Raw genomic sequence first — 14,865 nt, forward strand, 5'->3', positions numbered from 1 at the left:
CAGCTATAACTGATCATGTGCCCGCATGATTGCCATGAAGTAAATTTACATCATTTTGTGGGATCTCCTTCCCGACCATGACTTAAATTAATTGTGTGAAATGTCGTGAAGGAGTTAACATTCTTTGTTCTCGGGGAAGAGTTCTAGCAGCAGCCTTCTTTTTTCTTCCCACTGCAAACATATGAAAGCTTGGTCCAGTGTTTAGGTTTATTGGTGAGTTCTCAGACATAGTGACAGCTATCTTGTGTGTATGTGCTCCTTTAATGAGACGGGAAGTACCTAAGATTCACTGCCATCTCTCAATATTGCCTTTTACTACACACATGATGTCCTGTTGTACAATGCAGCACAGGATTGCTGTACTTATAGTTTTAATAATCTATTAGCTGTGTCAGGTGTCCTTTCAATAAGCAAGTAAGGTAACAAAGGGCAAAAACATATAAAGCGCCTACAAGAGCATTGAGAGCGTACTACTAGAATGCATTAATAATAGAGAGCACAGGATTAATGTGGTTATAGAAAAAGTTCCGCAATGCTGAACATCTTAATATCTCTCATGATATAAGTACATTTACATATAAGTAGCTTTGAGGATCGTTTAACATGTCTTTTCTTCTGGGGTTTAATTATATTTCAGGTTTGATAGGCTCTTCTAGAACGGCTGCTTGTCACACAAACTACTTCAAGAAGAATCTACTATTGAAGAAGGGATCAGTGCGCTGCCATGACATGTGGCATATGAAGTGCCGCGCTCATCTATTTACTCTTTGTAAAACAGCATGAAATGAAAAGTTGGAAATATATTACTTCTGCAAATACTTATCAAGTGTTTTATTTTTCAGTCTTTGATCCCTGAAACATTGTTGTAGAAACTAATCAGAAATGAAATTGATAATCTTAATTCCTTGTGTACTTGGATACCGTAATAAAGGAACTATAAACCCTGCATCTAACCCTATTTCAACCTATATGAAAATATGTTTTCAAACTAAAATAAAGACATTCTTGGTATGTTTAAACAGTATAGATATTCTGCGTTTTATTTTTGTACCGAAGCAGCAAAGTGTGTTGCTTATGTTTTCAGTCTGGATATTGTTTTTTCAATCCAAGCACGTCAATTTCGCTTGTGAAATTGTTGCACATTTTCCTTAAATACATGAATTTGGTGCCTTAGATCCTCAGTAAAAAAGTGTAACAATGTGGAGTTTGTTGTGGGTCAGAATTATATTTGCAAGCTTTCAAAGCACAGAGGCTCCTTATTCAGGCAGGTTTACAAAAAAAAGCTCTGAAAGCTTGCAAACATAATTCTTCTGGTTAGCCATTTAAGGTATCCTCCTTGAATACTCTTCTCATTTTTTGGGCATAAAAGTGTTTGCATTGATTTTTTTATGGCTAAAAAGGTACCACAATATCATTTTTTATTGTACTGCAGAAAATCCACAAAGGTTGAACCTACCCTTAGACTAGGGTACCATAGCAACTCAATTATAAAAGAAGTCATGATGTTCGTGTAAGGAGATGGACATGTTGCCCAACTTTCCACCTTGAAGAACAAGTATATTGTGAAGATTTTTAATGTGAATGATAACTTGCGTTAATGATTTTAATGTTGTGTGCTGACTGACAGTAGGGAAAGCGTGAGTTAATGGTTTGGACTAGTCAAGAGTGGGAGGGGCTAAGCTGAAAAGATGAGAGACAGCTCCTGTCAAAATGTCAGAAAGGGCCCTGTGTGCATAGAGAAAAGACCTAAGGTCTAATGTGAGCTGAGGTGCATGACTTGGGTGTTCCTAATGAAAGAGAAGACAGAGGCAAAGGATAGCAAGATCATGAGCAGAGAAGTGACTGAAGGAATAGTGATCAATTGAAGATGGGTCCTGAGTCAAGATGCCTAGCAGTATGGCCTAGAGTTTGAAATTCACAGAGGTAACAGACCTAAAACGGGTCAAAGTAGGTATGCTGAAGAAAGTGCCCTTGGCAAGAGTTCCAGAGCGTCAGAAACAGAAGAGTTAAGTAACAGCCATAGTGGCAAAGTAGCATCTCTAAGGAGAAAGACTGTAGGACTGAGCTGGGCTTTGGTGAAATAATGAGGAAAAGGTGAAGATAGAGGAAAGAACCTGTATGTGAAAAATGCTCCATATTGTGAAAGAAATGTTCATCAAGATATGCGCCCGCTATCTCCTGTACATAATCCCTTCCCAGTTATCGTTGAGTATAAAGTTTATTATTTACTGGTGGTCTCCCTCACTTAACTGTCCAACACCTGGATTTGAAAAGCAATGTCACCTGTTACATGTGACCTGCAAGGATGTAGCGCCCCCACAGCACAAGTCCACACCCCCAGCCAGGATCCGTACCTTCATGTAACATGCTGGGGCATAAGAGACAAGAACCTCACCTACGGTTACCCCCCTGTGTCACATTACACTTGAGAGAACAAAGCCTTATGCAGCCATGGACGAAAGTGTTGGCAAGCTTGAACTTGTTCCAGAAAATATAGTATTTCTCCCAGAAAATGATTGCAATTAGACATGCTTTGGAGCAACACAAAAAAACAGGGAAAAAAAGGCAAATTGGACATCATTTCACACAAAACCCCCAAAAAGGCCCGGAATAACTGCAATCAATTGCTTTCAATAACCATAAACAAGCTTATACAGTACCTCTCTCCTGGTATTTTGGACCACTCTTCTTTTACAAACTACTCCAGGTCTCTCATATTTGAAGGGTGCCTTCTCCCATCTGCAATTTTAAGATCGCTCCACGGGTGTTCAATGGGATTCAGATCTGGACTCATTGATGGCCATTTCAGAACTCTCCAGCACTTTGTTACCATCCATTTCTGGGTGCTTCTTGAAGTATGTCTGGGGTCATTGTCCTGCTGGAAGACCCATGAAGCAAATCCAGCTTTCTGAAATTGGGCACTACATTGTGACCCAAAATCCCTTGGTAATCTTCATATTTCATGATACTTTGAACACAAGGACTTCATCCAGTGCCAGAGGCAGCAAAACAACCCCAAAACATCTTTGAACTTCCACCATATTTGACTGTAGGTACTTTGTTCTTTACTTTGTAGGCCTCATTCCATTTTCAATAAACAGTAAAATGAGGTACATTACTAAAAAGCTCATCTTGGTCTCATCTGTCCACAAGATACTTTCCCAGTAGGATTTTGGCTTACTCATATACATTTTGGCAAACTGTAGTCTAGCTTTTCTGTGTCTCTGTGTCAGCACTGGGCTCATCCTAGGTCCCCTGCCATAGCGTTTCAATTCACTCAAATGTTGACGGGTAGATCACGCTGATACTGATGCACCCTGAACCTGCAGGACAGCTTGAATTTTTTTGGAACTTGATTGGGGCTGCTTAACCATCATCCGGACTATCCTGCATTGCAACTTTTTATTTTTTTCTCTGCCGTCCACCTTCAGGGAGATTAGCTACAGTGTCATGGGTTGTAAAGTCTTGATTATGTTGGGCACCGTGGAAAATGGAACATCAAGATCTCTGCAGGTGGACGTCTAACTTTGAAATTGTTGATATTTTTCAGCCATTTTGGTTCTCAAGCCTTAAGACAGTTCAGTTCTTCTCTTTCTGTTCTCCATGCTTAGTGTGGCACACACAATCCCACCATGCAAAGTCATCTTATCCCCTTTTTATCTGGCTTCACGTGTGATTTTCATATTGGAAATACCTGTTACTTGCCACATGTGAGTTTGAACGGGCATCACATGCTTGAAACAAAGTCGTTTACCTACTATTTTGGAAAGGTGGCAACAATTTTGTCTGGCCCATTTTTTGGGTTTTGTGTGAAATTATGTCCAATTTGCCTTTTTTTCTCTTTTTTTGTGTTCTTCCAATACACACAAAGGAAATGAACGTGAATAACAAAACATGTGTAATTGCAATAATATTCTGGGAAAAATAAATGATTTTTTGGAACAATTTCAAGGGTGTCAACACTTTCGGGCATGACTGTATAAAAATATATATGTTAAATACATGGTCAACTAATTAGGATCAATAATATGATAATCTATGTAAATGTAAGAAGTAAAAAACAAGAATAACTAATACTCACCTCACCGCTCACCATTCAGGTTGCTCCGCTGCTCACCGCCGGTCTTCTTTCTGCCATCACATACCGCATCTCTGTCCTCTTCACTATAGACCAGGACTTCTGGCCTGGTCACAGCACATTGTAAGGTCACGGTACACATTGTGACGTCACAACCTTATGATAGTAAAGAAGCCGGAGATGTGGTGTGCAACGGCGGAAAGGAGAAGACCACATCATGGGCCGCGAAGTGGCCGGAAAGGTGAGCAGTGAGGTGAGTATTCATTTTTTTTTTCTTTGTTACCATTTGTTGGCTTTAAATGCATTACAAAAATCGCAGCTGTGCATTGCTTTCTGAATTTTGAGTCAAATCACAAAGTGTTTCAATTCAAGTGAAAATGCGAATTTCAGGAAATTTTACTCAAACTCAATACTGCAAGGATTGATCCGCACATCTCTATTAGATTCTCCTACAAGTAGATCTGAACAGCTGAAGCTTATGGCTAAAATCAGCTCTCAAACTATCAGATATTGGTCCTAGCATTTTTTATATGACTCATAGGGAGATTAGATTGTGACAGACAATGAATGACTAAGCTTGCATAGGAAACCCCCACCCCAAAAAAAGGATATAAAATATAACTTTTAATGTATTAATTAAAACCAACACAGACACCATACATAAATAGTGCACACTGAGTTCACCCTGTGTATAGGACCCTCAACTTGACCACTACCTACCAGCAGAGGTTGGCATCATCGTTATGTTGATATGAAAAAGGCGCCCCGCTACTTGGCGGATGACCCTCACTGCCCTGTTTCACCCTCCGGATAAGTGAAATCAATCACCCACTTATGCATTAATGGGGATAAAGGGGAAGGTTATTCAAGGTCAGCGGACAGCTAAAGCTCAGAATGTGGGTAGGTCAGTGTCAAAGAAATGGGTGAGTGAACCCTAAAAGCATCATTCAGATATTGATTTGATACATAATTGATAGCAAACATTAGTGATGCGTATACATAAATTTACCTCTCTAAAGAGGTACTTATGTTAGTAGCTTGAAATCTCTACGCGTTTCACCACACATGGCTGATCCGGAGGTAGGATAAATTCAGACAATGAATGAGTAAACACATGGGCCCTGATTCATCAATTGCCATAATTTTGGCGTAAAACTGTTGGAAGCTTTATGACATTTGCAGGTTTTACACCAGTCCCGACTAGTGCAGCCAATTTTTGAAAAGTCGGCAGAGCTTATCCAGAAGCGGGAGTTGCAAGCATAGCTGGCACATTTATCATAATTTATGCTACAAACTTTGTGTAAATTCTGACCGAAATGTACTCCAATTTTTGGCTTAAGTACATTTCCTGTGGTGGTGTATAGAAGCTAAAAAAATTGCAAATTCACTAAGAAGCACACTGTTTATCAAGACTGGTATACAAAATGCCAATCTTGATGAATCGGGATCCTTATCTGTACAGCGATGCAGCATATTTTGGTGCTTTACATAATCTATTGTAGTATTAGAAAGAAGGATTTTTTGGGGGTAGAGATAATACAATCACATCTATAGCAATTATTCTGAACTGTTTAGTGATTTTGTACATTTTATTTGACTATTTCCAGTGGGATTATTTATCACCGGTGCCATCCAACACACTAAGATCAGTGTTGGAAGCTGCGCCTTGATTTCTGCATCACGGTTGGATGTGTTAAATGTTGAATTTCATACAAGGCAGGCCACTGATGCACCCTGATTAAAAAGAATAAATGCAAATTGCTTTCTACAGTTATTGGACCGCACCTGACATCCACAAAACACAGGGTAGCTTTTATGCATTAAGCAAGCTTCAAGTCACATGGGTGCGCTCAGCTTTTCTGTATCAAAACCCTGGCTGTAATGAGCTGCGAAGGAAAACAATTTCATTTCAAATGAAATGTGTTGCATTTCCAGAATGTTTGCCATGTAATAAACCTTGGTATAGTACACATGTAACATTCAGGCAACTCGCTATAACGGTGGAGCATAATACTCAACCAAAGGGAGCTACAAGAAATGAATTCTTTATAAAGACCAATTTTCAATGAATCTCCTAAATATATGTGCTTCATCCCAATAAACACCTTGGAATTACAAGGTTAAGGTCAGGAAGGAATAAACAAAGGTATTACACCCAAAGCATACAAGCCACAGTAGAAAGGGAATGACAGCAATTTTATGTATGCAAGGAGTAACATCAATCTTGTGATAGGTCACATATCTCCTAAAACATCTGACTACAATGAAGGATGGTCACACCAGGTTAACCTGTTGGAATAGAGTTCTGCTGCGCTTCTCTTTCTCTGTTTTCAATTGACCGTGCAGGAAGAATGCAAATGTGACATTTCTCTTCATAGAACAAGTGGGTGACGGCTGCCGGGAGCTCAAGCTCTTTGCAAAACGGGATAAGTGTGGCTTTGTACATGTTTGTGCCTCCTATATGACCTTGCAGTGAAGGCACCTGTAGATATCATACTCAGTTTATTTGGATCTTATAATTTTAAGTTTTCTATCAATATGTACACCAAGTAATGAGAAGTATGGCCTAACAATGTAGAGTACTCTCCAATTACTGCTAGTGAATGAGGACATTGTGGAGTAAATCTAGAGGATAAAGCCCGAACAGCCAAGATATGTTTAAGGTTATGTTCAAATAGCATTTTAGCATAAACTCAGTGGCTCCATCGGGGCTTACCTTCGAAGCAGAGTGCATCTTGGTGCCCAACTAAACTAGACATATACCGCCAAAATTATGTCCGACATAGCAGATTGTGACTCTGTCTGCATCATTATAATCAAAGGCCCCGTCAGCGCATAAGCCCGAATCCCATCTGGCATGGCTTCGGAGGTAAGCACTTATGGAGCCACTGAAAGTATGCTAAAATGCTATGTGAACATAGCCATAGAAATGAGAATTTATTATAATTGTGTCCAGACTAGACAATCATCTGTGAGCATTTAACATCAGCAGCACAAGGATCTCCTTTGCGCTGAAAGTTTGCTGCAATGGAGCAGTTAGGGAAAAGTATATAAACTTTTGGTAAACTGATTTAACTCATATGGGCTTGCCTAGTCACAGATTTTCCTTCTCATTGACTTCAGACATACAGTACACAAGATTTAAATTTCAACAACACGAAGGAAAAGTCTTGGAATTATGAAAATTACAGAATAGATGAAAAAATGGAAACAAAATGGTCAAAACATCTCAATGTATCTAGTATCAGGTATAAACGTTACACACAAAAATACAGGTACTTACAATCCTTAGCATGATATCAATGAGGTTATTAATAGTTATCTGAGGAATGTTCTGTCACACACTTGGATACGTCAATAATCAAGATCCGCTTCTGGCACCTTCTTTTTTCAGTTGTGACCCCAGATGTGCTCAATGAGAGACAAGCCAGGAGACACTGCAGGCCATAGTAGCAGGTTTAGGCCATGTAGGATGCTCGCATTAGCACAAGCAACATTTGGCCTTGCGTTTTTGTGTTGCAAAAATTAGTCCTGGGACATTTTCACATTCCCTCGTGAAGGCCTTTTTGTCAGCAAAAGCTAGACTTGTCGCTGAAGAGGATAAAACTTAATTCCAGCCTGTCACGATTCCTCCACTCAGAGTTTCTGGGACTCAGTGATGGAGAGCTCTGTCATCCTATCCTGTGTTGGGGTATGCTGAGCTGTCTGTGCTTTGATTGACAGCTCAGTTGACCTATCTGAGACTGGAAGATGCAGAGAATTCCACATGTGCTCCCTGTTCTTGTTGATTGCGCTGCTATTTAGGTGATCTGTCTTGCCCAGATCACTGTCAGTCAAAAGCTTGTTCTATGCTTGTGCTCTCTGGTGTGTGTTCGTCTGATCCATGTGCTGTAAGTTTTGATCTACTGCTGCTTACCTTTGGACTGTGTTCTTACTACCTGTTTGTTATTGCTCCTGTGCATCTGATATTCTGCTGCTGACCTTTGGACCATGTTCAGACTACCAGTTTGTTATTGACCCCATTACATCGGATATTCTGCTGCTGACCTTTGGACCGTGTTCTGACTACCCATTTGTTGCTGTCCATTTGCTTCCCCGCTATTTCTCTGGTATTTTGACCCTGGCATATGACCTGACTTACGACTTTGTATTTTCCCTTGGTTTACTAGGTGCTCTTTTGGTATTGACCCCGGAACGCCTGACTTTGTTGACTCACAGCTTGTCTGTGGGTTGTGACTAGTGTCACATAGCCTTTGAGATAAGTGATGTGAGGTCAGTTGAACACCAGTAGCTGGACATCTCACTGGTAGACCAATATCGTGCAAATGCGTTCTGATGGTTTGTGTATACATTGATGCTTTAGGCTATTTATATGAAATCTACGGTAATTTTGATTGCATCACAGAATGGACCATTATGCACTATTCTTCGAAGAGCATGTGGGAGACGCTCTGAAGAGGTATTCACAAGAGAACCTCACACTGATCCTACTCCGGGGATCCCATTAGTTTTCATTCCAGGTACCCCAACAGCTTGGCATTACATTGCTTAGGGTGTGGAACCAGTTGTATGGCCAATTCTTGTAGGTGTCCCATGAGCCATTTTTTCACACAATACCAGACCACAAGTTGCTTAAACGTGCTACCATAGCATGCAGCATCTTCGGCATTATCTCCCATTGAGCACTTCTGTGACAACATTCCAAGGGGAGCACTAGCAGTGGATCTTGATGATTTGCTCAAGTGCATTCAGTGTGGCTAAACATTCGTCAGACAACCATTAACCTCATTAATAACATGCCAAGGTGTGTAAGTGAATGTACAGTATTTCTGCGAATGATGCTCATACTTAATACTGAATAAATGAAGATGAATAAAAATGTATTTCCATTTTATCATCATTTGCATATATCATTAACATGTCTATCAGTCCTTTGATATCGATAATTCCGTAATCTTTCCTTCTTGGTGTTGCAATTTCCATGTTGAGGAGTGCAAATCTTGAAAAAGGCAAGATATGAAGAAAGTTACAGAACTTTTCATTGTTAGTTATTATCTTGGACATTCTGGGTTATTTCATGTATCACCTACTCATCAATGGGTTCTGGGAATGTGGATGTATGGTAAATTAATTCATTGATAAAGACAGTCTATGCTTAAGGCCTGTTTCACACATCCGTATTTTATCATTAGTCAAAATCCGCCGTTTTGCAAAAAAAATGGATCCGCCAATTTGTTTGGCGGATCCGTTTTTTTCCCATTGAGTTGCATTACCGGCGGATCTTGACGGATGGCCATCCATTGGATCCGTTTTTTTGCGGATCCGCCAAAATTTTGGCGTCCGCCGACATGCCTGGACGGACAATGCAACGTTTCTTCGGGCGGCGGGATCCGCATTTTACATTGCGCATGCCCGGAGAACTTGCCTTCGCCGCAAATTTAACCCTAAACTCTGTTCGGGCGGCTGAAAAATTCCTCTCTGTGGTCAGTACAGGAACGGATCCGTTGTCCGCCATTTTAGCGGATTTTAACTGATGAAAAAAAAACTGATGTGTGAAACAGGCCTAAGGTAGACAAAGAATACATTTTCAATTAATAAAGAAATCTATGGAGTGACCGACACAGGAAAAAGTCACATTGTCTTCTGTGGCATGTACACTTAAATGAAATTTATTACCAGGATTTTGCCACCTAATCTGAGCTGCATAATGTAGAGACAGAGACCATGAGTCCAGTGATGAGTCACTTACTGTACTACTTGCTAAAGTTTTGATAAAAACACAGTTTAATCTGTACAAGATTATCACTAGAGGACTAGTAAACCTGCTACCATGTAGTCTTCCACGATCATGAGCTCTGTATAACTCCACCCCCACTACTGATTGTCAGCTTTCTGCCTATGCACAGTGTACCCAGAAAGCTACCAATTGGTGATCTGGGCGGGGTTATAGAAAGCTCAGCAGTCAGAGAACTACAAGATCTGCGGTAGATAAAATAGTGATTTTATCAAAACTGCAGCATGCAGCCCAATAAGTGATACATCGCTGGAATCATCTCTGTCCTATACAGGGGTGGATTAAGGATAGCTCATACTCTGTGGGCCCCCCGGTCATGTGACGGGGTCATGTGAGGGGTTGGGAAGTCACCAAATACTCAGCGTGTGCACGAGGCCTTATAAATACTGAGGTAAAAACTCACCAAATACTCAGCTTGTGCATGAGGCCTTACAAACCTTAAATACTGGAAGGCTTCCACCCAACATCTAGTCCTGACTCACCTGTACCTAACATCGAAACTAGCTAATAGTCTGCAATCATCTGCTGACCTGAACCCATGATCTGTCAGACAAGTTACTTCACATGAGTCACACAGAGGCTTCTGCTTCATGAACTTCCCCAGATAGAAGAAGCAGCCTCCGGTGTGCAGCCTGTGGCCAGATACACAGGAAGAGACGCTCCTTGTCACAGGCTGTGCCCAACATGGCAGCAGAGGCGTTAACGCCACAGACAAGTCGCCGTCTCCTCACACACTGGACACAACGCTGCATCTGGCGACAAACAAGCGCACATTGCGCAATGTTAGTCACGTCCCAGATTTTCAGCATGTGGAGGACCAAGGGGGGACACAAAAGACCCCAGGATTGAAACAGGAGCATGGGAAAGTGGACAGCAGTCGGAGTGGCAGGATTTATATAGGGGTTGGAGAAAATATATATATATATATATATACACACACACACACACACACACACACACACACATACACCCACATATTACTACATGCGGGCACACCCATTTAGCACTGCTGATCACACTGACTTGTACTGAGGGCACAGTGGCTGGCATTATGGGTACAGTGGCTGGCATTGTGGGCACAGTGGCTGGTACTGTGAGCACACTGACTGGTATGGAGGAAAAGAAAGAAAGAACAGAAAGAGAGAAAAAAGAAAACAGAGATAGAGAGAAAGAAAGGCGAGAGTGAAAGAAAGAAAGAGAAAGAAGAAAGAAAGAACAGAGGGAAAGAAAGGGGAAAGAAAGATTAGAGAGAAAGAAAGAAAGGGGAAATAAAGAGAAAGAAAGAGGGGAAAGAAAGAACAGAGAGAGAAAGAAAGAAAGAAAGAAAGAACGAACAGAGGGGGAAAGAAAGAGGGGACAAAAAAAAAAGAACAGAGAGAGAAAAAGAAATGGGAAAGAACAGAGAGGGAGAGAGAAAGAAAGAGGGGGAAAGAAAGAATAGAGAGAAAGAAAGAAAGATCAGAGAGAAAGAAAGAGGAGAAAGAAAGAAAGAACAGAGAGAACAAAAGAAAGAATAGAGAGAGAGAAAGAAAGAACAGAGAGAACAAAAGAAAGAATAGAGAGAGAGAAAGAAAGATTAGAGAGAGAAAGAAAGAGGGGAAAGAAAGAGAAAGAACTGAGCGAAAGAAAGAACAGAGAGAAAGAGAAAAAAGAGGGGAAAGAAAGAAAGAACAGAGAAAGAGAAAGAAAGTACAGAGACAGAAAGAAAGAACAGAGAGAGAAAGAAAGAAAGATTCTATAAAGATACCAAACCAGTCTGGCTCACATTGTAGTGCCCACCTGAGCCTCCTGGTGCAGAACATATCATAATCCATTCACATGGCTGACATCCCCGAGTCCAAGGCGATCCCGCTGTCTGCGCTGTCGGAGGAGGACATGGTGATGATCTGAAGCATTCCCTGAAGTGCCTCCATGGTTCCGTCACAATCTCCTCCCGAAATTAGCTCATTTCCGGTCATCTTCCAGCTTGTCCCTTCCGATGGAACGTCACGTGCGAGTTTTCAAGTGTTCCTTGGAGCTCCACTGTGTAAACCTGTGTCCGTGGGAAAAGTCAGCTACCGGTCGGGGCAGACTCTCAAAATCTGGGATGGTTGGGAGGTATGAATGCTCCCCATCATACACCTTGTACACAGATGGCTCCGCACACCTCATACACACACAGTTCCGCTTTGTATGCCTCGTACACACACGGCTCCACTCAGTACACACATGGCTCTGCTCTGGAAACCTCGTACACATGCGGCTCTGCTCCGTACACCTTGTACACATGCGGCCATGCTCTGTAAACCTCGTACACACGCTGCTTCGCTCTGCTCCGTAAACACACGGCTCCGCTCCGTACACTTTGTACACACAGGGCTCCGCTCCGTACACCTCGCACATGCACAGCTCCACTCAGTACACACATGGCTCTGCTCCGTAAAGCTCATACACATGCGGCTCTGCTCCGTACACCTTGTACACATCTGGCCATGCTCTGTAAATCTTGTACACATGCGGCTTTGCTCCATACACTTCATACACACGCGGCTTCGCTCAGCTCCTTAAACACACGGCTCAGCTCCGTTCACTTTGTGCACACGCGGCTCCGCTCCGTACACCTCGCACACGCGCTGCTCCGCTCCGTACACCTCGCACACGCGCTGCTCCGCTCCGTACACCGCGCACACACACGGCTCCGCTCCGTACACCGCGCACACACACGGCTCCGCTCCGTACACCGCGCACACACACGGCTCCGCTCCGTACACCGCGCACACACACGGCTCCGCTCCGTACACTGCGCACACACACGGCTCCGCTCCGTACACCGCGCACACACACGGCTCCGCTCCGTACACCTTGTTCACACACAGCTCTGCTACATCCACCCTGTAAACCCCTCCTGACCCCACACATACTTCCCTCATTCAGCACGATGACAACCAGCAGAGCAGAGTCCTGCATACATACATCAAGGGCTGTGCGCTCAGGACCTGTGATGAGGTCACAGGAGGGGAAGAGTCAGGAGTCACATGATCAGGGGCATCCGACTTAGACGCATGATCATGTGACCCCTGACTCCTCCCCTCCTGTGACCTCATCACAGGTCCTGTGCGCACAGAGCAGGGATGTATCAGTGAGGGGCTGCAGTGGCCAGTGGCGCTATTGTGGCGGATTATAATGGGGCAACTTACCCTGGGCTGGTGGGCCCCCTCACACCACTGGGCCCTGGGCTACTGCCCATATTGACCTCATTATAATCCGCCACTGGTCCTATATCATGTTGCTCACAAATGGGGTAGCAGATATCTGGAGACAGATACCCCTTCACTCAAGTTAGCATCAATTGTGTTCTTCCCTGTAGCAATGTTATCTTGCACATGTCGAACTGTGCTGTTCACATAGTTAAGAGCCTGAAGTAAGAATGTAAAATTATAGCACTTCTTAAAATCCCATTTGCATGAATGACACATAAAGCTAAAGTGTTAAACCATAGCATCCTTTGATAATTTTAGTCTCTTCATCTACAAGGCTTTTAATAATATAACATTTTGCAGCTTTGATCATTACAGAAGTGCATTTCTCATATGCTTACTTCACAGTGCTTCTCGCAGCATCCGGATCCTGGGCTGTGACTGTTCCTATAAGGGAATTCATTTTTGCATCTTCTTTCACTTCGAGTACATAGGCCGACTTGCTAAATACTGGAGGCTCATCCACATCTTCCACTATAATTTTCACAGTAGCAACATCCTTGAAGGGTCCTAAGTAGTGAAATCTCGGGTCATCGTATGTATTGGCAGCTTCGACCTTTAAATTGTACATCCGCGTTTTCTCAAAATCCATCAGCTGTCAAAAAACATACAATCATAAAAAAGCAGAAAAAATACAAGTTTTCCAAAATTCAAACTTCTAAATGATGAAGAGTTTACTATTTCTATGTACGGTATATTGTGCTTCTCGGAATATTGTATACTAATGACAGCATTGTTAATGACACCATTGAGTTATATGTGGTATTATATAGGATATATTATATTTTTCTATGATATGTTGTTCATTTTGATGACAGCAGTAAAATGTCTGGGATGCAAGCTGATTTTTTTTCCAATACTGTAAAATTGTGCTATTGGCAATTCCATTAACATTGGATTTGCATAATCTCCAATTCAATATGTAAAAAGCAATGAACAATCTGCAACTCAAAGGAGATGTTTATTGAAAGCCATAATAGCCATCTGAGAATAAAACACAACTTTTACTTGAGAACATCTCTATTGATCGGGTTTTACAGGGCATAGCATGGCAGATTTGTACAACCAAGTGGTTTATTTATTCCTCAATGCTTTATAAAATACTGATATATTCTGCGGTATTGTATAGAGAATTTCATCATTCACACTTGTACCTGAATTGTAAATTAGGGACAATACATTTACTATATATATATATATATATATATATATATATATATATATATATATATACACACACACACGTATACAGTATATACATATATATATTGTAGGGATGTGACTCGCTTAGGTGCAGCGGGAGACAAATATGCGACAGGTTCTTCCCAAAGTTCATGAGGTTTATTTGCATCATAAACCCACAAGGCAGCACATTACCAAAATAGCCTCTAGCTTAGGCAAAAGAACACAAATGTCCGTGGTTGGAGACTCGGACCGAGAGTCTCAGCACATGCTGGGAGGTGTAGTCCTCCCCATATACACTTTCTGTAGTGTCCCACCTGGACACATGGAAGTCTGTCCACACTCTGATAGACTCCCCCACACTCTCTCACATGTGCCAAACACCTCAATTACATAGCCCTGTAACCACACCCACAGGTGATCACATGGCTATGACATCACTAAAGGTTGTATTGCAGATAGACACACACACAGGCTTCCCTGACACAGTGTAACAGAAAGATCAGCAGTACCTCTGCTGATCAATACACCCTGGAGCCTGCATCCCAAGGCCACCCACCTTGAGACCCATAATG

At 42.0% G+C, this 14,865-nt stretch overlaps 1 protein-coding gene and 1 long non-coding RNA gene across 5 annotated transcripts in view; one reads left to right on the forward strand and one right to left on the reverse strand.

The window, feature by feature from the left end:
• Positions 1-1,024, forward strand: part of LOC141052888 (uncharacterized) — a 48,218-nt gene extending 47,194 nt beyond the window's left edge. For both annotated transcript variants that reach the window (XR_012220919.1, XR_012220918.1), the window contains one exon: positions 638-1,024. This is a non-coding gene — a long non-coding RNA (uncharacterized lncRNA). The remainder of the gene's footprint in view (positions 1-637) is intronic.
• The window catches only part of LOC141052887 (cadherin-6-like), a 459,217-nt gene that overhangs the window by 65,447 nt on the left and 378,905 nt on the right, over positions 1-14,865 (reverse strand). For all 3 annotated transcript variants that reach the window (XM_073550207.1, XM_073550209.1, XM_073550208.1), the window contains one exon: positions 13,450-13,703. In XM_073550207.1, the coding sequence (XP_073406308.1) occupies positions 13,450-13,703 (254 nt within the window). The remainder of the gene's footprint in view (positions 1-13,449; positions 13,704-14,865) is intronic.

The sequence above is a fragment of the Dendrobates tinctorius genome, unplaced genomic scaffold, assembly GCF_039654945.1.
Source record: "Dendrobates tinctorius isolate UK_male_01 unplaced genomic scaffold, ASM3965494v1 ptg000163l, whole genome shotgun sequence".
NCBI classification, from domain to species: domain Eukaryota; kingdom Metazoa; phylum Chordata; class Amphibia; order Anura; family Dendrobatidae; genus Dendrobates; species Dendrobates tinctorius.